General features: G+C 39.4%; 2 protein-coding genes and 1 long non-coding RNA gene across 3 annotated transcripts in view; 2 read left to right on the forward strand and 1 right to left on the reverse strand.

Moving 5' to 3' along the window:
• LOC104941704 (uncharacterized) overlaps window positions 1–1,954 on the forward strand; it is a 13,123-nt gene extending 11,169 nt beyond the window's left edge. Inside the window, exon 3 of the long non-coding RNA XR_797926.1 lies at window positions 1,589–1,954. This is a non-coding gene — a long non-coding RNA (uncharacterized lncRNA). The remainder of the gene's footprint in view (window positions 1–1,588) is intronic.
• Window positions 1,955–3,662: 1,708 nt separating this feature from the next.
• ippk (inositol 1,3,4,5,6-pentakisphosphate 2-kinase) lies at window positions 3,663–19,362 on the forward strand. The gene is made up of 14 exons (XM_010766856.1): window positions 3,663–3,884; window positions 6,603–6,662; window positions 8,536–8,631; window positions 9,269–9,335; window positions 9,484–9,602; window positions 10,005–10,094; window positions 11,355–11,413; window positions 11,549–11,621; window positions 11,937–12,089; window positions 12,654–12,774; window positions 13,551–13,686; window positions 13,788–13,890; window positions 14,556–14,647; window positions 16,030–19,362. The coding sequence occupies exons 1-14, from the start codon at window positions 3,804–3,806 to the stop codon at window positions 16,280–16,282; spliced, it is 1,503 nt and encodes a 500-aa protein (XP_010765158.1). The 5' UTR covers window positions 3,663–3,803; the 3' UTR covers window positions 16,283–19,362.
• On the reverse strand, window positions 17,124–22,307 carry cenpp (centromere protein P). The gene is made up of 3 exons (XM_010766846.1): window positions 22,027–22,307; window positions 21,643–21,734; window positions 17,124–20,902 (listed from the first exon to the last, which is right to left on the reverse strand). The coding sequence occupies exons 1-3, from the start codon at window positions 22,053–22,055 to the stop codon at window positions 20,772–20,774; spliced, it is 252 nt and encodes an 83-aa protein (XP_010765148.1). The 5' UTR covers window positions 22,056–22,307; the 3' UTR covers window positions 17,124–20,771.
• Between the last annotated feature and the right edge of the window lie 1,877 nt (window positions 22,308–24,184).

The raw sequence follows: 24,184 nt of genomic DNA on the forward strand, positions 1-24,184 counted from the left end.
TCATTGGATTTTCTAACGATTGCTACATTTTAGAATAACATAAGATAAAATCAATATTTAAAAATCAAACTGAGGAAGGTCCTCCTAAATGATTTGTTGAAAACCCCTTGTCATGATATCAGCACTGTTCAACTCAGGTAATTCATAAGAGAACTAACAACTCTCATTTTTTAAGACTTTCTCCGCCAGTTTTCCACTTATAGGCTGAACAGCTGTATGATTAGAACATGCTGTTTCTCCTGCTAGATTAATCTACAGTGACTCCTCTTGTACCTTCAGAGATCCTTCCAGACTGGCTTTATGACCGTATAACCTCAGCGTCATTCTGACTAATAATTCATCATTAAACTTTGGTGAAGTTGGACTGTAGTGGCAGGTGGGTGTTGACGTGGCTAAAGCTGCGGCTTGTTGGGGTACATCTACTTCCTGCTTGGCCTTTGACCCTCCTGCTCCCACCTCGCTCCCCAGGCTTGTCATGTGACATCGACGTGTGTCTGTAGCAGCGCTGCTCAGGTCTTTCCTTTTTCTGTGTGTGTGTCAGAGATGTGAGGCAACAGTTTTACTTGAAACTTTCATCCAAAAATCTGGTTTCCAACAGCTACATTTAACAATGTTAAAAATAATACCATATCACATCCATATTGAGCACAATTTTTTTTTCTCAGTATCCAATGAAGAAATACATAAATCAATTATATTATTATATTTAATAATCACAAATAAGATTTTATTTCCTCTAAAATTAGTCTTTCATTTTTTATGTAACCCCTTACTGAGAAATAAGAAATAATAAAATCTAGGGTGAGTTTAGTGTTGGATCTCTTCACTGTGTTTCTTTGCAGTGTCTCAGGTTGCCAGATCAGAGAGCACAGGTTTTGTGCTGCGTGCAAATCGTCAAAAATAATGTCCTATGTATTTTCCTATGCACTTTTTCTTGACCTCAATAAAAAAACGTAAGGTCAAGAAGAATTCAAAAGGACTTAGTTAAAACACTATGGCAGATGTTTTTTATTTCCCTTTACTCCTAACTTATCTGCCTTTCTTTCTTTCACTGTTATTCTGTTATCAATAAAACAACTCTTCCTGCACAGATATTTCACATTGAAAGCCTTCAACTGCAGGAATTGTTAAGTTTTATTTATATATATATATACGATACGATAATGCTTTATTGGTCAGATCAAGTCTGAAATTTGACTTGCATCACAGCAGCTCCATGTGTAACATCAACATAGACAAATGTCAAGACACAATACATGAAAAACAAACAGCAAACATCTAACTGATACAAACAGATTTAGTTTAAAAATATCTTTCAGCCGAGTGTTAAGTATGACATTCATCTGTTATTGTACTAATGGAATGAAATATTTTGGTTAATTTATTTTTTAGCCTACAACAAATTCCTCCCTTCTTCCGACATTTCTAACTGGCCTTTATTTTCGGTATATGGCTAATAATTTGAATATATTTGATCATTATTTGTATTTTCTTTTAGAGTTCACAGTTGGACAGCTAAGTAGAATATTGTGTAAACGGTGTCTTATTGTCATGTTTGTCTGTCTGACGGTATTTTTTCCTTCTGCAGGGAGTCTGCTCTCACAGTCGTACAAACAACACGATATTGGAGGGATGGACTGATCACTGTTAGTGAAGCAGCCACCAACAGACTCAAACAAAGAGACAAAGCCTGATGTCATAAAACAGACTGTGAGCGAGCAGTTTGACATGCAGACTGTTTTCTCTCCAAACCAGGGCTCACTTCACAGAAAAACTCCTGAGCCCGGATCTCTTGACAGGAGCCGTCAAAGAGAGCGTGAAGCAGTGGAGGCACTGTGAAATGTCCTCTGTCTATGTAGGGTTCATCATGTATAGATCACGTGCGTCCTGATAGTGTGTGTGTCATCTTTCTTGTTGTTTTTATACGTATTAAAACATTTTGATTTGTAAATAATTTGCTGCGGTGTGGTTCTCTGTGCAAGCCTTAACCCAGCTGTAGAGCCTGACAGATTTCAGAGAGCTGGACAAATATTTGCAAAACATATTCAAAGGGATCTTAAACCAAAAAAACACTAACACTTGTGTTACAGGTAAGATATGCATTTTTGATTTTGGGGTGAACTGTCCCTAGTAAATGTTTGCAATTTAGACAAGTGGAGCTTGTTTGTACTATTCTTTATGCTGTTAGGAAGTTCTGTGTTCAACAATGCATCATATGTTATAAGCTAAAGTCTTAACAATAGCTTTCAAAGCTGACATAAATGTAGATACTACAACTGCTGAACTTTAAAGTAAAGTGGAGTACATGTAAAAGTAGCATATAATAATGGAGTAAAGTACATGAACTTGAACTTTTACTTTGGAAGGTTAAAGTATTTGGGAAATACATCTAGCTTAGTCTACTTATTTTACGCCAATACTTACATGTGGTTTGAGAAATTAAGCTTTTTGTCAAAATATATATTTCTATACAATAACAGATATACACTAAATTGTCATTTTCGTAGTTGCTGGGTGAGAAATTCTGTGATTAAAATACCGTCATCATTACTCATGATCTACTGTACGTTTCCACTTCTGGATCCTCTTACGGCATTCCTGTCATATTTTCCAACAGTCAACACTGACCAATCACAGTGGAGTAGGCGGGGCTTCAGTGAACTACTAGGGGCCGTTTCTCAATCTCGAGGATGCGGGCTTGGTAGTCGCGTACTTCCAAGTCACTTCCTTCAGAAACGAAGCAAGTATGCTTCCAAAAAAACGAAGAAGAATGGAACAGGCTAACAAGTGTGCCACTCTCTCTAACGGTTTCAACATAAACTGTACCGAAAATAAATACCTCACGATGTATATCTAATTATGAACTTGCTTTACTTACTCGGAACACATTTTTGGTGATAACAAATTTAACAAAGTAACATATTTACCAACACATGTTCTACGCCACTACATACTTACATTTAAATGTGTGCTGCGTCGGTTCAGCCGTTCTCCGCAAGGGTTTTTGAAATTGGTACGTGCGCAAAGCATTATGGGGATTTTAAGGACGCGAAAGTCTACCCATGTGCAGCCTCGAAATGTCCCCCAAACCAAGGACGCGGCCTTGTTGTGAAAAGTAACTTACAATTCTACCCATGGTATTGGCTCAGTATATCACGGCTAAGAACCAATCAGATTGCTTGATTTAACTTGTCCGTTTTATAAAAAATGTTATAACATGGAACAGATTGTAAAACCAAACACTGTACAGTAGAATAAATACTGTATACAGTAATAATATGTAGATAGGCCTATGTGGAAATGTGTAATGAACATATTTGTGTATTATAAACACACATCAGATATCACATATTATGTATTTACCCACTGTTGATATGTATATATTTACTGTTTTTCTATTAATTATTATTCATTTGCAACGCCTTGTTACAATATGTAATGGTACTTTATCAGCTCGGGATGTGTTTTGATTATTATTATATAGTATTATTTTCATAATACAATATTTCCCCAACTTAATTAGGAAGACATGCAATATTTCTCAAAATATTTAAACTTTACTTTCCGAAATCTGAATTTTTCTTCTTTAACTTTCCACTCAATGGAGCTTTTATTTCGAAGTCTTAACAGGAAGTGTTATTTTGGTGGGTAACTGCCGGGGCCGGGCAGTATAAGTAAGTCTGTTGTACTTCAGAGTTATTGCTAGCAGACTGTAGTGCCAGTTGGACAACTTGTATGTGTCCGTGCAGTCGGGTGTAACCTTCTGGCCGTTAACGGGAGCTCTGGTTGTCGTGGTTGGTGTGATGGAATTGGACAAGATGGACGAGAACGAGTGGAGGTATCACGGCGAGGGGAACAAGAGCCTGGTGGTCTCACACGTACAGGTGAGCAGCTAGCACCAAGCTAACAGAAGTTCAGATAAAAGCAGCAGGAGTGTTTGCATTTAGCTTCAACAGCACACACTTTTCTAACGTTACATGTGCTTAATCTCAGTGTCGTTGGCGATGGAAACTTTAAGCAACTATCTAGAAAAATCTGTTTATAAGTGAAGGGTGAAAGGTCAGCTGCCAGTTTTTTCTTTTTTAGCCATCCTCATTACCATTAGCTTGTTTGCTAGCTTAGCCGGCTAGCTAGTCAAGAGTTCAAATGACTCCAACTAATAAAACAATATTAAACAGTGACAACAACGCTTAAAACAAACACTAAATATTATAAATGACATATAAAGTAATGTGCAGTTAGAGTGACTGACTGTCTAGTGTGGGAAGGGTCTTAAATGTTAGGATACTAACGAGCTACTTTAGCCGCTAGCAGCTTCCCAGTTTCTGTTGGGAGTCCGTTCTGTCTAACGGGACTTGCTGTTAGTCTGAGGCGGACCGCTGAGACTTTAAAGTTCACTTCCATGCGGGTGAATCCTGCGTGGACAGACAGACGCTGCTGTGACCCGGGCAGGGGGGACGACGACCCAGGGACAGGACAGTGGGAGAGCCTCATTCACGGGACTGGTCTGGTCATGTTGTTATTGAGCAACCGGTGACATGTTAATATAGGAGTGTGACATTACGGTAGCAGTGTTGTAATCCGCTCAGTTAACTTCTATATTGATTTATACTTTCACGAATGTAATCTTTCTCCACTGCTTGGCACTCCTTTACATGTACGGCTGCTTGTGTTCAGACAATAATTAACAATCAAATTCTTCAGTGAGTTTTTTTAATGTATTTGTATTACCAGCTAAATCAATATCTTATAACTAATAAATATATATATATATATATATATATATATATATATATTTATTAGTTATAAGACATATATATATATATATATTAATCATTTAATTTCAGCTATAACGGAACCAAATGACTCTAGGAGTATTTGATGATGTTGTAAACTTAGGCAACACCCACTCTGATTCTTCTGACCGCAGGTTGTGATTACTTGGAAATAAAGTTTTAGTCATACCTAAACGGTACAGTTCTACACCTTACTTTGAAACCTATTAACATATTGTCCCAAAACAATTTTTGTGTTAGTGATTTGTATTTATTTATTACTTTGTTGGTGCTAATACTGTACAATAAGCTGGTTTGAGGTTGAAAGTGTGAGAGGAAGCCAATTCAAAATGTGGGAGTTTGGCCATATGAGTATTTTATTTTTTCTTCTAAATTAAGTGTGTTTCTAAGGTCCCTAAACCACAACTCTGTGATGCGCTATTTCAATAGCACAAGGCAAAGCTGTTTCTTAGCAATGATGAGAGTATAGCACCAGAAACATTGCTGGGTATTGCTTGATTTTATAACATTATCAGATACTTATAGCATCATTTAGTTCTATTTCTAGCAGGATCTAAAGTCATTTAGATAATAATTTGAGATATTGACTCATTGAATATTTACAGATCTTTGCACTGAACAACCAAAGTCTTGTACAATAACAAAAAAATCAACCTGCATGCATATTGGTATTGCTCGCTTATTATAAACATTCCCATCTGAATTGATCTCATTGATAGTTATTACAAATGGTTACATAATAAAAACTGAAACCGTTTTAAGCGTTCTGCAATTTACAGTCGTCGGTTTAGTGCTGGCATGTTGTCTTTACTTTGAGCTCTAGCTATTTACATATTATTACTTTTACATATTAAAATTCCTCTTTCTTGTTAAATATGTTGCCTTGTTTGGTTTAACACATGTTTTTGATGCATTGGTTTGACTCTTAAGCAGGTTAGGGACACACTGCTTAGTGTTTAGACACAGTTGAGCTGTGGGGACACACCCTTCTTCCCACAAAAAGTGTCACCAATACACTCAAAATAATTGAGAATTTTAGAAATGTGGTTACCAACCTGAGGCATGTGAATAGTACTACGGTGTAAACAGGTTTCTCGCACTACCTGCTTTCTATGAGCAATTTTTTTTTTTTGGGTGCACACTCACTGCTGAAATATTAGAGCTGCACCGAGTAGTTCAAAGATTCATTCATAATGTTGGAATTTAAAATGTGAGTCACCATTTGAAAATTGTGCAGCTTTGTTTTTATGAATGTCTTTCTTCTTAAACCCAGTTTTTTTGCACAGTTACAGATCAAAATAAGACAACATTTGTAATACTGTTATTATATATCTGTACATTTCATTTCCAGAAGCTGCCTAACATTATTCCATACATCTTATACATAACACAATATTCTGCTTCAATCCATTATTGTTTTGTGTAATGAGTAACACGATTATGACGACATTTAATATGACATCAGCCTTTTACTGCTTTTTAAAAAAAGTTTCAATAGTCATTTTCTTCAATTAGGTACGGCCCTTTTTAAGATGATCTGTCATCATACTCCTAGGTTTATGGATTTTCTTCAATCAAAAACACCCATGTGCTGACAGACAGTCATTGTTGTGTACTGTTACCATAAATATACAGTGTGTTGTGTTTGTACAATAAGTACATAGAAAGAAACACTTGTGCTGGACTTACTGTTTGTGCTGCACTGTGGGAACGCTGTATCAGTGTTTTAACCCACCTCAGGAATCTCTGGGAGATGTTCCTGGATTTTCCTCAGATCTTAACCAAGCTCCTCTTCTGTTCTTGCAGCTTTCCATAGTCCTCCGCCTGCTCAAGTATCCAGCCGAGGACTCAGAAAACCCACCACAGGTAAATAAAAGTCAGAATGTGTCTCAGGTCTTTTCAGAACATAAAGCATCGTCCATATTACTGCACGGAAAAAATCATCTTGATGTATATCCAAAGAAAGTTGTGGGTATCGCTAAGTTTAATGTGTGCTTGTTGATTCCAATTCATGTATTGCATCGTGAACTTCTGGTATTTTTTACAATAAACACCCAATTTGTGTAGTGTACTGTACTGATACTGTCAGATCGAGTCTGACTTTTTATTGCATCACAGCAGCTCCATTTGCAACAAGCACAAGTATAAGTTCGCCGGACCTTGTATCTCTGATTTGATGGGAACAATTCATATTGGCTGTTAAGGACATGGTTGGCGTCAGAGATGCTGTTGCTGGCCAGCCTCACTATGTCGTTATCTTAGGCTGATTCATAGAGTCTCTAAAGGTTGTCCAATCGTTGTGAGCTTCCATTTCCCGTCAAATTATACAAATGTGTCCAAGATTGATCATATCGTACAGCAACTGCTCTGTTAAGTTGATGAAAACGGGGCTGGTGGTGTTTCTGTAATCCTGCTGAAAACATAGGGCTGGGCAATATTGACAAATGTTATGTCCCAAAATGTTTTAATCAAATAAAGAACTGGGTTAAAAATGTTCCATGGCTGCACAGGGCGATCCCACACTGCACCTGAAAGCACACAACAAACTGGTTTTATGGTAAATATGGCAGCTGTCAGCTGGACTCTGTGGTGTGAGAGCTCATGTTTTCCGGAGAAAAGAGGAGACATGTCAGTAATGTAATAATGGCTGATGGATACAAGTCTTAGAGGAGAAACATGTGTTCTGAGGCCTGGGTAAATACCTGTCAGCACGAAACTGAAGTTTAGTGTAGCGATTTAGCCTTTCAGTACATTTTAGAGCCAGTTGTATTTACTGTCGGCAGAGGATCTTGTATCCTGGTCAGGTTAAAGGCATTAAGGCACAGTCCCTGATCCAAATGTAAACTACTGTGGAGCCTGCCCAACCCTGACATTAAAAAGAGCTGAGCTGCTTTAATATAAAATGTATACTTGAGTGCTCTTTGGATATTTTGTACTTTTGTTTACGTTGTATGCTACTTTGAAAGTTGTAGGGTTATAGAGGCAAATATCCAACTTTTTAATCCAATTCATTTATAAAAACACTTGATAATCTTATTTTATATGATGCAGTACTTGACTTCAAATCAACCCAGTGTTTCACGAAGTGCCCAACATAGTCAAAACAACACAATTGAAATGCTCTTGCATATATTTGTTAGTGATGAAACAGGATAATATATAAAGTTCTGCTCTACATAGTACTTCTGCACCTTTTTACTTTATAAACATTTAGTTTCAGGACTTTTACTGGAGTATTTTAAGACCATAGTATTGCTACTTTAACTTAAGTAAAGGATCCAAGTACTTTTTAATCCTCTGCATCTGATAATACCGTTTAAATAAGTACAACATCTTGTATCAAGCCTGTGATCAGGATCCAGTCTAGAAAGGAAATTAGTTCTTCATGGGACCATGCTACACCCTTCCACCAGTTTCCCCCCAATCCTGCTAAAAAAACAACGCAAACAAACATGGCCTATTTCATTGAGGCGATGAGCTGAACAATTTGAATAAATGAAAGAATTGCAGCATTGTCCCAGAGCTCAGACGACTTCCACAATGTAAGAGAGAACAGAGTCCAATAGTGATCAGCTCTGTGCGGCTGGTCATCCACAATCACATGTTTGTGAAAACGGATGATAAGTGAGGTGACTTCCTGATCCTCACAGTGCCCCAGAGATGGGAAAGAACTGCCCTGACAACAATTCTCAGAACAGGTTCCAACTTGTAATTTGACCGCCGGTGTGTTTTCCTGCAGACGGTGGAGCAGGCCTTCAGGCAGGTTCAGAACATTGTTGACTTCAGCTCCAACGTGATGAGCTGCCTGCTGGGAGAGAAGTTCGTCCACAGCGGGGTATGACACTGTTCAGAATCCAATACTAACCTACTGAAGAATGACATCTTTCAGCAAATGTCCAAACTTTTGCTGAGACTGACCCCATATAAATGTGCAATATTGGAGATTTTAAATCTGAACATCTCACTGTTTGAAAAGACGCAATGCATTGTGGGGCAGTTGAACATGTCCAGTAAAATAGATTAGATTAGATTTATTGATGCAAAATTGTGAAATGGTTTTATTACAGCAGCATTATAACAAGGCATTCTGAACATTATTATTCCCTTTTGGAATAAATGCTCCCATGAGAGCTGGGCGATAAACCAGACCGACTTCTAGCAGCAGACATTTTACAACAATAAGTTACAGTGTGGATGTCCGGAGGCTTTAAGCACATGAACAACATTCCCTGGGTCAGCTGGTGCTGCTTGACTTTAGATTTAATTAAAGGATGAATGTTCAACAGCTCCATTTATTTGTCTGTTAAAATTGCACTGTCAACACGATTTCTATTAATTTGTGTGAAATATTGTACTGAGCCACTGCCAACTAATCACTGGTTTTTATGCAGAAGAAAACGGAACCGAGATCATAAACTTTAACATTATAATAACTTTTAGTAATAAAAGGGATTGTGCTAATTTCTTTACAGGAAGTGGTCAAACTGCCACTGGAGTTTGTTCGACAGCTGTCAATCAAAGTTCAACATCAAAGACCAGGTACAAATATTTGTATTAATATTTCTATGGCAACTGGTTTTGAAATATGTTAGAGGAATATACCACTCTCATATCTACACAGTGCATCTCTGGTGAATACAAAGACATTCAGGTTTACTTACACAACATGCCTCTCTTTGTGTGTCAGCGTGGCGCTGTGATAAGGTGATGGACATCTACAGCGGCTGCGCCCTCTGTCTGCCCAACCTGACCTCTCCAACCCTCCACCAGCCAACACACACTCCTACACTCTGCATCGAGATTAAGGTACACACACACACACACACACACACACACACACACACACACACACCACACACACCTATTTCTGGTTTGAAGGCATGCCATTTTTTTTTCTCCCTTTCTTTAATATTGGCACTGCAGTGTTTCATAAAAGAAGAAAACAAAATTCAAACAAATCATGAAAAAAGAAGTATACACAAAAACAAAGTTTAATTAAATGTTAAATAATATTGTTTTTTTAGCCTGGTTTCAGTTGTATCACTCAATCAAGCTGATGCTCTTGTTAAACATAATGTTCCCCCTGCTTTTAAAAGCAACCACATCTTTAGATATTTACCCTATAAATAATTCTCACTCAGAAAATATCCCATGAGTGTGACTAGTGTGTATGTGCTACTCAGCTGCTGTTTTTGTGTTTGTTTTTAGCCTAAATGTGGTTTCCTGCCGTACTCCAAACATGTCAGCCAAGATATCAAGACCAAAGTGTGCCGCTTCTGCATGCACCAACACTACAAGGTAACTACAGCTGTGTTCCAGTACAACGACACACACTTCAGCGCAGCACCTCCTCTTTTGTAATGGTTGCTGAACGTCACTTTCAGACATCGCTGGAGGCATTTCATTTCAGCTGCTAACATAAAATCTGTCAGTTAGTTAGCGGCAGACTGAAGTACACTTGTCTGTGTTCTTCCTGCGGCAGGGGTAATTGATCAAAGATTGTTAAGGAGGAAAGACCCTTCACCTCAGTGTTTTAATCCTACCATTACCATTGGTCCTTACTGAAAGGAATAACATATATTATTTAACCAATTTTGGTCTTTACTGCGTTTGATGTCATTAACCGTCACACGGTTTTCTCTCTGCGTTTCTCTTAGGTGTAGAGGGCAGAGAGAGAAGCCATTCAAAGCCACACCAGTCTCCTACCAGTTGTAGCTCTCTCTACTTGGATGGATATATATATATATATACATACTTTATTCATCCAACACTGGGAAATTGTTTTGTCACAGCAGCATTATGACAGTAGATGTAGAAGAATTACAATAAAAGAAACATCAACAATATCCATACATGTTCTCAGTAGAAAATACATATATTCAGAGGAGTATATACACACTATAAAATATACAGAACAAATTAAAATACTCCAATATATCAAGCTACTAAATATATAGTAGTGTAAATTGTGTTTATCTTCTCTGTTACTATCATCCTGGGCGCAAGTGTGAAGTTCAACGGTGGTGTTCCTTCTAGGCTAATTTAAGCAGTGTCAAATGACAATGGCCTATAGCACTATTAGCTAATAGTGGTGACTAGCCCAGCTCGACCAACAGGTCTCTCCGCCCCCTCAAAACAGCCAACCCTGGGGAACAATGCCGTCTGTAACTCAGTGGACTGGGTGTTTCTGTTACAGCAACTCAGACAGTCATACATTGTTGTCTTTAGTCGCAAACGTCAGCCTAACTTTCCTTAAATCATATCAACAATTTAAACGTATAGACCTAATGGTTTTGAATCTGGAATTTCAGTTTTGGGATCAATTAGCTTATGAAAATCAGCTGTGCCATATGTTATGTTAGACAGCGGCTTCAGTTCAATGTCCCCTTTTGAATCAATAATTAGATATAAAACTGTTGATTGGATGCCCAAGATTGAGGATGTGGATGGCGATCTGGGCCAAAAGAGTACAGGGCCACACTTTGTTGCTGTTTCTAATACTTCTATCACTCCGAATATTTATCCCTTTGTCACTTTGTATCCTCTCTCTCTCTCCAGGTGGCCATGGGGACGCGGAAGAGACGCGGTCGGTACTGTCCTCTAGATCTGTTCTCAGGGTGAGGTGGCCACACCAACACTACTGCACTTACAATATGATCAGTAATACTGTCATAAACTGTATTTAACAATAACCCACCATCAGTGTTTTGCAGCTGAACTTGATTTTCTCTGGTTTCTCTCATTTCGTTCAGGAACAGACAGAGAATGCACTTTGCCATCAGACAACTGATAGACGAACCTCAGAACAACTTGAAAATCTTCAAGGTGAGACACAACCACAACAATTTAATAAATAAATAATAGTGATTGTAATAGGTCCCACCATTCGGTATCACACTTCATTAAGCAGGGGCTCCTGAGTGGAACATCATTGGGGCTGCATTAGTCAGAGCTCTTTTTCCGGCACTGTTTCTAGTATACACATATTTACAGAAATGTAAACTCCTTCCTGTGGCCAGCTTCAGGAGTAAACTGGTGTGGCCTTTTTCAAGATGCTGAAAATGTAACCACTAAGATAATCTGTCTTGTCTTTAAAGCAAAGCTGTGACAAATATTCTGAGGTGTGTGTGTGTTTGTCAGGGGGGTCGGTGTATATTCAGCAGTATGGACGGCATTGAAGATTCGATGGACCTGAACTCTCTGCTGCATCATCTCAGACCGTACTTCCAGTACGGAAACAACCGAATCAACAGTCACATGACCAGCAAAGCTCTCCTGACCGACTTCATCCAGGTATCACCAACACACAAATATATTCTGCTCATTTTCAGGTTCATATTTGTATTTTTTGTCTCTACTGGGACATGTCTCAATGCTTTAATGTTCAAAAAGACCCTTATTTTTCTCATACTTCCTGTGGTGCAGCACCTCTTTTCATCCTCTGTCTGAAACCAGAGCCCAGTCTGCTTTGCTCGGTTAGCTGGCCGGCTCTGTTTTGATGGTCAACCGCTTAGAGATGTCCCGCCACTTGGCTTCCGCTTAAAATAAGAACCTTTCACCAAAGTATAGATGTTAGAAGTGGACTTCCTTTGTCCAGTCTTATTTATTTTTTAAAATACTGTTTCGGGCAACCACTGCCTTTATCAAGTGAAAATGTTGGAAGGGGGAGACGGAGGGAATGATGATTCAGAAATGGTCCAAGGGTGGAATCGATCCCAGGTCCTTTGCATGGGGGCCGAGCCCCAGTACATGGGCCCCCAGCTCTAGAGACTGACCTGTACGACTGCCCTAACAGTCTTTGACTGAGTGAAGTCTCTACCGTCAGACACTCACAGGGCTCTCTCTCTCTTCCTTCAGGTCGTGGTGAACGCCCTGCTGAGTGCTGGAGGAGGAGATGGAGGCATGGGGACGGACAGACGAGGAGAAGGACGGAGCTTCTGTGAAGCGAGTCTGTTCAACAAGGAGAGGAGTCCCCACGGTGAGAACCTGCTGCTGGTTTCTGTCTTTAAACAGTTTGGACTGCGATCGGCTACAGCTCAAAGGGTCTGTAGGCTGAATACATGTCATCTACTAGCACACAATGTGCACTGTTGGATCAAACATTATCAGCACTCATTTATTTATTATCCTTATTAGAGCTGCAGAAAATTATTGGACTGTTTTGAAATATTATTAAACGCTAAAAGTAATTTAGTATTTTCTGGTTCCAACTTTTACTTCTTTGCCTCGTAAACTGACTATTTCTTATGCTTTCTTGCGGTTAAAAATGATTTGACTGAAAATACGTGACCTTGCACCATTCACCATTTTCTTTATTGACGAATCAATTCATTTAGAAAAGAATCTGCCTCTGTTTTTTTACGTTTTTATAAAATGTTCCCGCTTCCCTTTTTTTCTCTTCACTAGAAACAGATTGAAACACACCCTGACATAAATCAACAAGCGAACATTTAATATAACAATTGAAAAATAAAGAGTTTATGAGCAAGCTTTGCACGATGTATATCTGTTGTTTCTGGTGTACATTGTAGCTGTAACTCTGTTGTCCAGTCCAACAGATTTGGGCCTCTCCTCTCTTACAAAGGTTTTTCTTGTGCAGCAGCCTCCCTCTGAAGTGTTTTAGCTATGAAAGAAGCACTTGTTCCTTTTTGAAAAAACAAACATTTTGCCCATAACATCTGAATCTAATAAATCTGACCTGAAGAAGTGGATGAGAGCTAAAAGATGACCTCTCTCTGTCCGTGTTGTTCTCAGGCTCTCAGGGTTCACCCAGCGACAGTGTTTTGTACAGAGTTCGTCAGACGCAGATGTTGGACACTTTGGACATCGAAGGTCTTTACCCTCTGTACCGCCGCGTGGAGCAGCACCTGCAGGACTTCCCCAAGGAGAGGTAATGCACAGTTAATACATATCAGAAGAAAGCCATAGTTACAGTGTCTATTCAGATACCTGTCTGGTCTCTTGCCTCACCTTCTTCCTGTCTCTGCTCAGAACTCGTCTTCAGATGGACGGGCCATACAACGAGGCCTTCCTGGAGAAGCTGCATAAATGTCCCAGTGAGGACGACGGCTCTCTGGAGTACGCCGTCTCCAAGGTGAGGCGGAGAGCTGAACCTTGATCAGGTTCTCAGTGAAAGTCCAGCTTTCCATGTGGAGCTCAGCTGGAGCATTAGTCACCTGTTTGATCAATAGTACATAAAATTTTTTGAAATAGAAAAATAATTCAAACTTACACGTTTCGTGCAACAAATGTAAGTGTTTTTATGCTTCCCGCTTATTTTTCCAAAAGGTGCACGCATATGTATGAGGGTGGTGACAATTACAAACGACTTCTTCACTACGTTAAACCAATGTACTACATGTGTAAGGGTTTTATCTTTGTCTTATTACCTTGACCAGACGCTTCAGTGTTGCAAGAATGTTGTCATCATGCAAGCGTGATTCTGATGTGACCTTTGTATTTTCAGCAGAGGGAGAATGTCCCTGAAAAGAAACCCTTTCGCTCAGTGATGATATTGCAGTTCCAAGTCAGAAACTGAGGGAAAACACTGTTTATTAAAGAGTGAGACCTTTCTCACTAATAGCATCACCAATTAAGGTCATGCAGAGACAGTTGAAGCATTCTGCTGCCTCATTAACGGCAACTTGTAATTCAGTTGTTATTTTCTGTGAATCTGTTTCTGGATGGGGAAGCTTTCCTGCTGAACACGCACAGGTCTAAAAAGAGTGTGTGTTTACCTGCCCTGTGTTTTCACTTCAGGTTCATCAGTACCGAGTTGCCATGACAGCCAAGGACAGCCAAATCATGGTTGCCCTGGTGCCCAGCTGTGAGGAAGAAGAGGACGATGAAGGGTAAGGGTTGAGCTATGTTGATCACTTCGAGTGTCATTAACTGTCAGGGGACTCGTGAGAACTAGACAGATGTTCACAGATAACCTCAGCTGACCTAAAGTTGCCCTCTGAATGTAAACAGATTTTCTCACCAAAGTATGATTTACATCATGTCGGCTGCTGTCCTCTTCTGCCACAGGGATTGAAGAAGTATTCAATATACAAAATGCATGAATACACTTTTACAAATAAAAGTCCTTGGTAAATACAGAAGTATTAGAATCAAACTATACTGATCGTACAAAGTAAAACACTAGCCTTTTTCAAAATACTACTACTTATTAGTAGTATTGATAAGAGATGAATCAGTGTAATGATGCCGCTGATACAAGGGGGCAATTTGAACAAACCTTTATACTTCTGGGTTTCCTAATCTATCATTTGATTTTGACTGACTAAATTACTTAACTCATGTTGTTACGTAAAAGTTTAAAAACATATAGAATAAATTACAATTTTGACAATTATTGACGTGTATCTTTAATATGAGTGCTGCACTAAATGGCTTTACCAGTTGGGATGGACACACTATTATATTTTATAATGATAAAACAATAACTGATAATTGTCAACTAACAAAGTTTTAAATGGAGATTTACCATCTTCAAACTGGTCCCTGAAGGCTACTGACATTTATATCATTTTATACAATTTGAAAATGTATTCTTAAAGGTGGGGTAGGTAAGTTTAAGAAACCGGCTCGAGATACACTTTTTGTTATATTCCATGGAATGCTCTTAACATCCCGATAGCAATGAATATCTGGAGTGCTTTGACAAAATATCCATTCAAAAATGTCATCTGTGGAAGCTGTAGTACTGTAAAAAGCACGACCAATCATCTGAGCCGGCTCGGCTAAAATAACTGGATGGCCTACCTGCCTGTCAGCCTTCCATCTGTGCACAAACTTATCTCATGCCCTCATTGGTCATGTGCGCGTTCGTGTGTGTTTGAGGAGGGGCTCTGTAAGGAAGTGGCAGATTTTTTCCGGTTGTGTATTTTCAAATTCTAGCGCACTCGAGCTGGTTTCTCAAACTTACCTACCCAACCTTTAATGAAAAAGTGTAATGCATTTTTTTTTAAAGCATATAGTATACTGTTTTATATAATTGTAAACTGAATGTGTTTGGGTCTTTTTTAACACCATAAAGAAAAATGCATGGATAGTGAGAATGATTGTTGTTTCTAGCCTTCATGTAGTATCTACTACAGGGCGATTTGAACGGTGAGATTGTACTGTTTTTCTGAATCTGTGTGTAGTACCTCATGGAGTCCAGCAGGGCACGCCAGACCTCAGCTCAGCATATTTCAACTGAAACATAACTTCCTGTGTTTTCCTCCAGTCTCCCCGGTCAGCGGCAGCACAGGGACTTCCTCTCCTCCAGACCTCCCGCCTTCTCTTACTCCGTCTCCATCTTGGATCTGGACCCCAAGCCGTTCGACAACATCCCCCGCCAGCTGCGCCTGGACCAGAATATCGTCTCCTGCTACCTGAGGAGTAGCTGTGCCTTGCCAAAGGGCGCTCTGCCCTCGCACTCTGGCATCTTCACTGGTGCAGAGAGGGAGGACTGCACGCTACTCTTCCACCCCGTGTGAACGCCCGATAAAAGACAGACGACCCTGAAGACTAACTGACACTGCTGCTTCACACGGAGACGCCATGTTGATGCAGAGGTCTGAAATCACTTTAGACCACAGCTGTTAATCTGGAAAACTTTACTTCAACACTTTCTGTTTACTCAGCTCATGTTAAGCAACGTCGTAATCTCCAGGAAGTCACCACACAGTTTAAGCGACTTCCGGATATTTCTGTTACTGATTCTAGAATTTTTTTCCAGAAACTTCTGGATCCTGTCAGGAGGGGAATCTGAGATGTCTCTGTTCTGTCATGATTCATATTTATTAGAAAACTTACAGGGGGCTTCGTTTATTCCCTCTTTGGTGACAAAGGGTTCGGATCAGCCTCCTGACAGAGCTTTTACAGTTGTCATGAGAACAACATGATAGTTTACGTTCCCCATGGCAACACTGAGAGAGAGAGAGAGAAAGAAGAGGAGAGTTAAAGCGATGGAGAGCAAATCAGGTAGTTGACGTACGTATGATGTCATTTCCTGAATGTAGGCGGGGCCTCTGGTAGAGGCAGAGCCAATATGAATGTCCAGGTTGAACTGTAGCATCACAAAGTGCTGCAGGGATGACGTATTTTTTTAGGCCAACCCAGAAGTTAACAATTGCATGGTTCCCTCGTCAAAAGGCCAATAGGATGTTTCCATTGGCTTTTATATTATTGCACAAAATAAGCTATGTGGTTAAAAATGTTAAGTTCAGCAGGATAACCTTCACAAATGTGCACCAATCTATGAATTCTTCAAGAAAAATGCAATCGGTAGACATTTGCATATTTTAACAAAAGCCTTAACCTTTTGTGTGATATATCTACAAGCACAAACACCATCTCTAGTCCCATTAAGCCACTTTTTAGCAACCGCCCTTTTTTTTTTTTTTTTAATAGGACGGGTAAAATCGCCGATATTCACCAGTGAAGTATTAATTTACACATCCAATGTTGATGAACAAAAAGTGTAAAACTCTTATTAACCACAGACCTTATTTTGGGCATCAGACCTAAACATATTCATCAAATCCATTGACTTTAAGATGAGGGAACCAGCAACTCACTTCCTGGTTTTCAGATTCATTACTGTTGCTCCATGGTAACAGAAGCACTGGTTACCATGGCTACAGCCACAGAGGAAGCGGCTGAGAGGTTTCAGTCCTGCGCTGGACTCCATAAAAGTTTTCAGTCCAACTCCTCTCTCCGACCCCCTTTTTATTGGAGAGGTGATGCATTAACTGGCTGTATTGAAAACCTTCATGAAGCCGGTGGGAGGAGGAACGTCGCCTCACCTCCATGTTTGTTGTTTTCCTTTGACTCCTTTTGTTGGCGGCTAGCTAATATGTTCTTTAATCACGCATTTGTGCCACAATGTTTTGGGAGTTGTGTCATTAAAGGGTCAGTTCACTCAAATGTAATCACAACTTGGGTGAGATCAGTTTTAGTTGTATTGTCCAGGAGATTTCCCCCTTTACTGCAAAAGAATGAAGATTATGATTCTCCCAGCTTTTTATGAATCACTTAATCAGTGTCATTGATAATCTTAGGGATGATACTGGAGATAGTTTTTACACACTAACATGATTAATCCGAAGGAAAATAGTTTGAATAAAACTAGAACACAGTTTCGTTTTGCGGTGAAGGCCGAAATCTTAAATGTGAACCTGGACAAATAAAAGACACTCTGCATGGAGAGAAGAGAGAAAACACTCTTTACAAGGTACGCCTCTACGATATACAGCTATATCAGCCCTGTTATACTTTTATGAAACCTAATGGTTATTCTTTGAGGTTAAACTGCTGTATTCTTCATGAGAGCTGCAATGATAAGTGATTGATACATTCGTTGGTAAATTCGTTTTTTACATCCAAAATGCAGTAAGAGCCGATCATATGTGGAGATTTTCTGGTTTATATTTAAATGAATATATTTCAAACTTTTCCCTGAAAAACATGGCATTTAAAGATATCACCTTCACATTTTAAGAAATTTGGATATTTCTCACCATTTTCTCACCTTTTTATAGAGACCAAATGTGGCAGATTAATAGATAATGGTAACAATCATTAGCTGTAGTCTTTTATTTGAGTGTACATATTGAATTCATTTGGGTAAACTGACCTCTGACCGCCCAGCTCTTGTACTGTTCGTGTCCAGCTGCCGTTTTGATCCGCTTTGACCTTAAACCTCTTTTTGTGTTTGGGAAAAAGCACATTATTTTTTAACTCTTTGTTGGAAAAAAAACCAGCAAATAAGTAATTTGTCTAACACTCCTGTGTTTAGTTACCTGGTTATGGTACGGTTGCATTACACTTCTGTGCTGCGGATATTTCCATCATTTCTTATTCACAATTTGAGCAGAAATTATAACTACAAATTCATCCACAAATGTGCTATTTGGGTGCAGACTCACGGGTCAGAATTCACCTTTTGACCTGTGCACTGACAGTGGGCCAATCAGAAACACGGATGTAATGTGACCGTACGCTTGCGGAGCAGGAAGTGGAGCAGAGGATGGTAAAGCCGCTGGCTAACAGTTTCCTTCACGCTGCTGCTCTGCTGGTTTTTGTGCCATAAGTGGCTTGTTGTGCGTTCGTCCATGTGCCTAAATGTTCTGGTAGGACTGGAGTGGAGTGGGGAATGGTGGTGTGTGTGTGTGACTTTGTTACAGGATGTGTCCACACACAGCGAAACAAATCTGTGTTAGTTTGTTCACACTGACATCAGATCAGTTCTGCTGTCAGCCGTGGACTCTCAGTATCTCAAACTCCTGACGAACTGAAACCAAGCTCAACAGGGTCGTCTGATGTTTGCAAAATGATGCGTTTAGGGGCGCTGGGAGGTTTCTGAGAGCGTGTTGATGACTTCACGGGGAGATGAAACTTAAGTGCTGATGTTTGTGTTCAGATTATCTCGGGTCTTTTGTCTCCTGGTGATGTCAGCGCCCTCTCCAACCAGCAGTGCTCAGGGAGGCTTGAAAATAAACTGGTAACACTTGACTTCAGTTCCTAGTTACAGGGTCCAACCTCCAACGCCTCCATCAGCCAATCACACATCACACTACAAGACTGAAACTTCAGATGGAAGAAAAATACTCCTTTTAACATCACTGTGACATGGAGCAGAAATTCAGTTTAATCCAGACACTAAAAGGGTTTAAAACAGATGTCATTCAGAGTTGCCTTCAACATTTATTTTTCTAGCGGCTTTGATTTTTAACCAATCACATAACCCCTTATTATTTGACTCCTCCGATGGTTGTCGGAGAAGTTAAAGTTGGAGAGTGGACCGCAGTGAACTGAACCAACCACTGATCGTTCCAACTGTTGAACGTAAGACGCAACAGGGTCGCAGGACGGGAACGCAGAGGCTCATGGGAGTTAAGAGTGAGGAGGGCGGGATGTTTCTCGAAATGAAACTTGATGCTATTTTAATTGGATTCATTTTGAAACTTCAAAACCGTATAACAAACTTTATGCCATAGCATCTGATCACAACAGATAATTGTTATGATCTTGTCAGTGTGATTGTGAGAAAAAGGAGCCACAGTTTGTCTCTTACCAGCCAACGACTAGCGTGTCCCCGTTATCAGATTGCCAGCCATTTTCATAATCGATGAATGCAAAAACATCTAACTCAAATATAGAGTTCCTATTTTATATCATATTAAACTGATATATTATTGCTTTGTGAAAAGAGAAGGCTTTGAGAAACGGGGACAGAATAGTTGTTTAAATCTTCTGACGTTGACCAAACAATCTAGAAAAATAATTAGCAAATATGACTGACAGGTTGGGTAGGTCAGAATTATTTAGTTTGATATATCAGAACTTTGAGATAAAAGGTTTTTAATTTGTGAACTGTAATTATAATTTCAGTTTCCGTAGCATAAATATAGACTTATCAATTTCAGCTACCATATTAGTGTGCTTCAGAACCCTCAACTATGCTTCAAATCTCTGTTATTTTGGGTTTCTTCTGTCAGGAACAACAACACCAAGATACCAAACAGACACAAACTGGGGCTCGAGAGCGTAGAGCTGCTATATTGCAGAATATTTTCCTTCTTAGATTACGGAAGAGTTTTTGATGCAGGTGAGCCGCCGTGTGATTGGCCGGCTGCCTCCGCCTGCTGCCTGAGCGTCACCTGCAGACTCATCACCGCACTGTGATACTTACAGACTTCTAATAACTGCGTGTGTGTAAATAGCTGAGAGAAGAAAAACTATTTGAAAATACAAAGGCACCACGGCTGTCTTGCATTTTGTATTTAAATTATTTATTTTTGTAGATTTTGACCAATGAGCTTGCTGTTACAACTGTCACAGTCGAGCTCTTTCTATTGAATAAAGATTTCTAAGGGACTAAAACATTGCTGAGTGTGCGTTTACTTATTTGTATTTACATATAAAGGTTCTTGTAGGTATAACAGAAGAAAGATGTCATGAGTTGTGTGGTGAAGGTGTGAGTTATGTGTCCGGTGAAAGGCTGACCGCCATGATGACAGCCTCTATGGCGGCTTCAGATCCCAGAACCCTCAGCAGGCTCTGGAAGGCCTCCGCAGCGCCCCCTACCGCCTGAGAGGGAAACAGCTTCAGGGCTGAAGAGACGCAGGGGGAGAAAAATGATGTCATAAAAAGTCAGTTTGCATTTAATGATTTGCCAACACATTCAAAAGTAGTTTTGCAATTTTGAAGTCACAATTCTTGAAAAAATTATAATAAAGACGAGAAATAGAATGGTCATTTTGTAAACAAAGCAATTACATTCAAATAATTGCTAGAGTGGCTTTATTGATTCGTCAAATGATTTAAAAAAAATAATATGTTGCAAAGTGATATTTAATTAAACAGTGTTTTTTTTTATGATTTTGAGTTGAAAAGTGTTACAGCTGTTTCAAGACACTCTTTACATGCCCATCCAACCTACTGATGTTTTTTTATTTATCTGTTACACTCAGAGAAAATTGCTGGTAGTTTCAAAGGTTTATTTACAGACTTTGGTTTTAGCTGCCTGCAAACACTGCTCAGGCTGAAAAAACCACATCCTCTACATGTTTTTTGTTCTACTTACAGAACTCAAATGAACTATATTGTTACCAACACGTTTCATTAAATACACAACTGAGCATCAGTAATAAATAAAGCATTAACGGACGGTTTTGTTTTATACAATTCATAAATTGTCTAATAGATTATCTGGTCTTTTGCGACATTGACTATGACTGACTTCACTGTTTGTCTCAATTTGAAGAGAAACCCTAAATCACAGTAAACCGCCTGATATGGTTTCGGTTGAGCTTTGTGTCTGTACTGTAGTCGACAGACAGACAGGTCTCACCTTTCTCAGGGATCTTTGTCAGCAGCTCCATCTTTGGAGTGACTCCTCCCTCGCTACAGACCTCCACTGACCAATGCAGGATCAAGACACAGCTGCAACAGAAACACACAGGGATAGGTCACATGCCTGTGTTACTCTGCTCCATCAGTACGAGTGTGTGTTCACTACAGACTGGCCGTTTCTCAATGTTGAGTATACCTGCTGCAGAGCCAATATTTCAAGTATACTACGTCATCGAGTGGCGCCGAATGCTGGGCATTTAACATGCATTTAAACAGTCCTTCGGCGCCACTCGATGACGTAGTATACTTTAAATAGTGGCTCTGCAGCAGGTTTACTCAACATTGAGAAACGGCCCCTGTATAAATATATAAAGGTATTTACCCAGGAAGCTCGGGGTGATTCAGGGTCATGACCTCTGAGCCGCTGCCTGCAGGAAGAGAGACGACAGAGGGATACTTCTCCTGCAGACACAAACAGACAGAGATTTAACAATCAAGTTATTATTCATTGTTGTAATTGTCTAGAACATGGAGACACCTGTCCTGTCTGTGGTACTCATCAACAGCATTATGATATGACATCACTATGTTGCACTCAATCAAAACATTGTAGGTGATAAACTATGGGGTGGGACATCTCTTAGTGGTTAACCAATCACAATAAAACCGGCCAAAGAGGTGCTGCAGAACAGGCAGTATAAGGAAATAAAGACCTTTTTGAACACTAAAGCATGGAAATGTCATGAAAACCTGAAATTGAGCAGAATACAGGGTTCCTTTAAACAGTCAGAGAATTGTTGATTCACTGCTTATTTCAGCATACATGAAAAGTCATTTATCTTTTTATTAAAAAATATATTTAACTTCTGTTAGACTATTTCATGTGACACTTTTTACGCTGCTATGGACAATCTCGCACAAATGCACATTCTATGGAGAGTCTTGCACTAATGTACATTTCTCAAAATATTGAAGTAACTGTTATTTGATTTTATTGATTGTTGTGTTTTTATTTAGGTCTTAATGTGTGCACATGTAAAAATGTGTCTTTGACTGTGTATATATATATATATATAGATATATATACATATTCGCGCACATATTTTGATATACTTTTGTTTTTATATTAGAGATTGTGGGAAACGGTATTTCGATCTCTCTGTCTGTACACACAAACTACAAGATTGACAATAAAGTTGACTTTGACTTTGATTATAGCTCCTTCAAACATTTTCAAAGTTGTCTCAGTTGGCCTGCAGGGGGCGCAACAACATCTGTATAGTAACCTGAACACTGGGCCTCATCTGACAGGCGAGAGGAAACAGGACTAAATGCTTTGAGTGTGAGGTCGACTTTGCAGCTGAAATGTTGATACATCGAAGTTGTCTCAGTTCCAGTGAAAACTTCTTAAACATTTGTAAAGTTTTGATGGAACCGAGATATCAAATATATAGACTTTAGAAACATCCTGGTGTTTCTTTAGTGACATCTGATAATGAACTGTTTTCTTTAACAGCCTCTCCCCTCTCTTGAACACACAATCAATCAATCAATCAATGTTTATTTATATAACCCAATATCACAAATGTTACATTTGTCTCAGTGGTCTTCACAGTGTGTACAGAATATCAGTATGACAATACAACACCCTCTGTCCTTTGACCCTCACATCGTACAAGGAGAAACTTCCAGAGAAAACCCCACAGTTTAAAGGGGAACATGGGAGAAACCTCAGGGAGAGCAACAGAGGAGGGATCCCTCTCCCAGGACGGACAGACGGTGCAATAGGAGCCGTTTAACATAAAGCTGTTTCCATAGATTTGGTTAGGGGTCTTGTGTCCAGGTGTCTCTACCAAGGTATGTACATGTGTGTGCTTGTCTAACTATTGAGTCTTTATAAAACTTAATCTGTCTTAACACACCCCCTTACTCTTTCAGCACATTGTATGTTTTTTGGGCATGAACAAAAGCTATAAAGCTTCCTGGACCTAAGTCTTCGCGCAGCTCCAGCTCAGAAAGCCGGACAGAATCACCTGACCTCATCTCCGCTTGCTCGCCTTGCAGGTCTCTCTCCATAATGTTTTTTCTGACTATCTACAGGATGGATAATGTTGGTGTTAAAGCTGTGAAAGTGAATACATGATTGAAGGATTCCTATGGTGCTTAGTAAGTAGAGCTTCCTGTCGTCTTACCTGTCTCCTATTCACTCATTCTGGTTCCTTCTCCAACTTGAGGGTAACTGCTTCCTTTCCTTTTTGGAAAAGTCTTCAGTTCCATCGTGGAACAGACGTTGTTCATGTAACATGGGTTAACAATTACTGAAATTGATTTGTTCTTTTATTTCTTGTGACAGCCAATGTTGTCGCGATTTATATTGGTTGGAATTTTTTTACAATAAACACCAGCTTGAGTCTGGAAATAACATGTTTAGTTTCCGCTCTTAAACTAATTCAGAAGTCTTTCTGCCTTATTCCCTCATTTTAAATAAATTTTCACCTTATTTTTTTGTTGTGTTAGGCTTTTCCTCGACGTGTGTGTTG

The sequence above is a fragment of the Notothenia coriiceps genome, unplaced genomic scaffold, assembly GCF_000735185.1.
Source record: "Notothenia coriiceps isolate Sejong01 unplaced genomic scaffold, NC01 NC01_scaffold00000321, whole genome shotgun sequence".
NCBI lineage: Eukaryota > Metazoa > Chordata > Actinopteri > Perciformes > Nototheniidae > Notothenia > Notothenia coriiceps.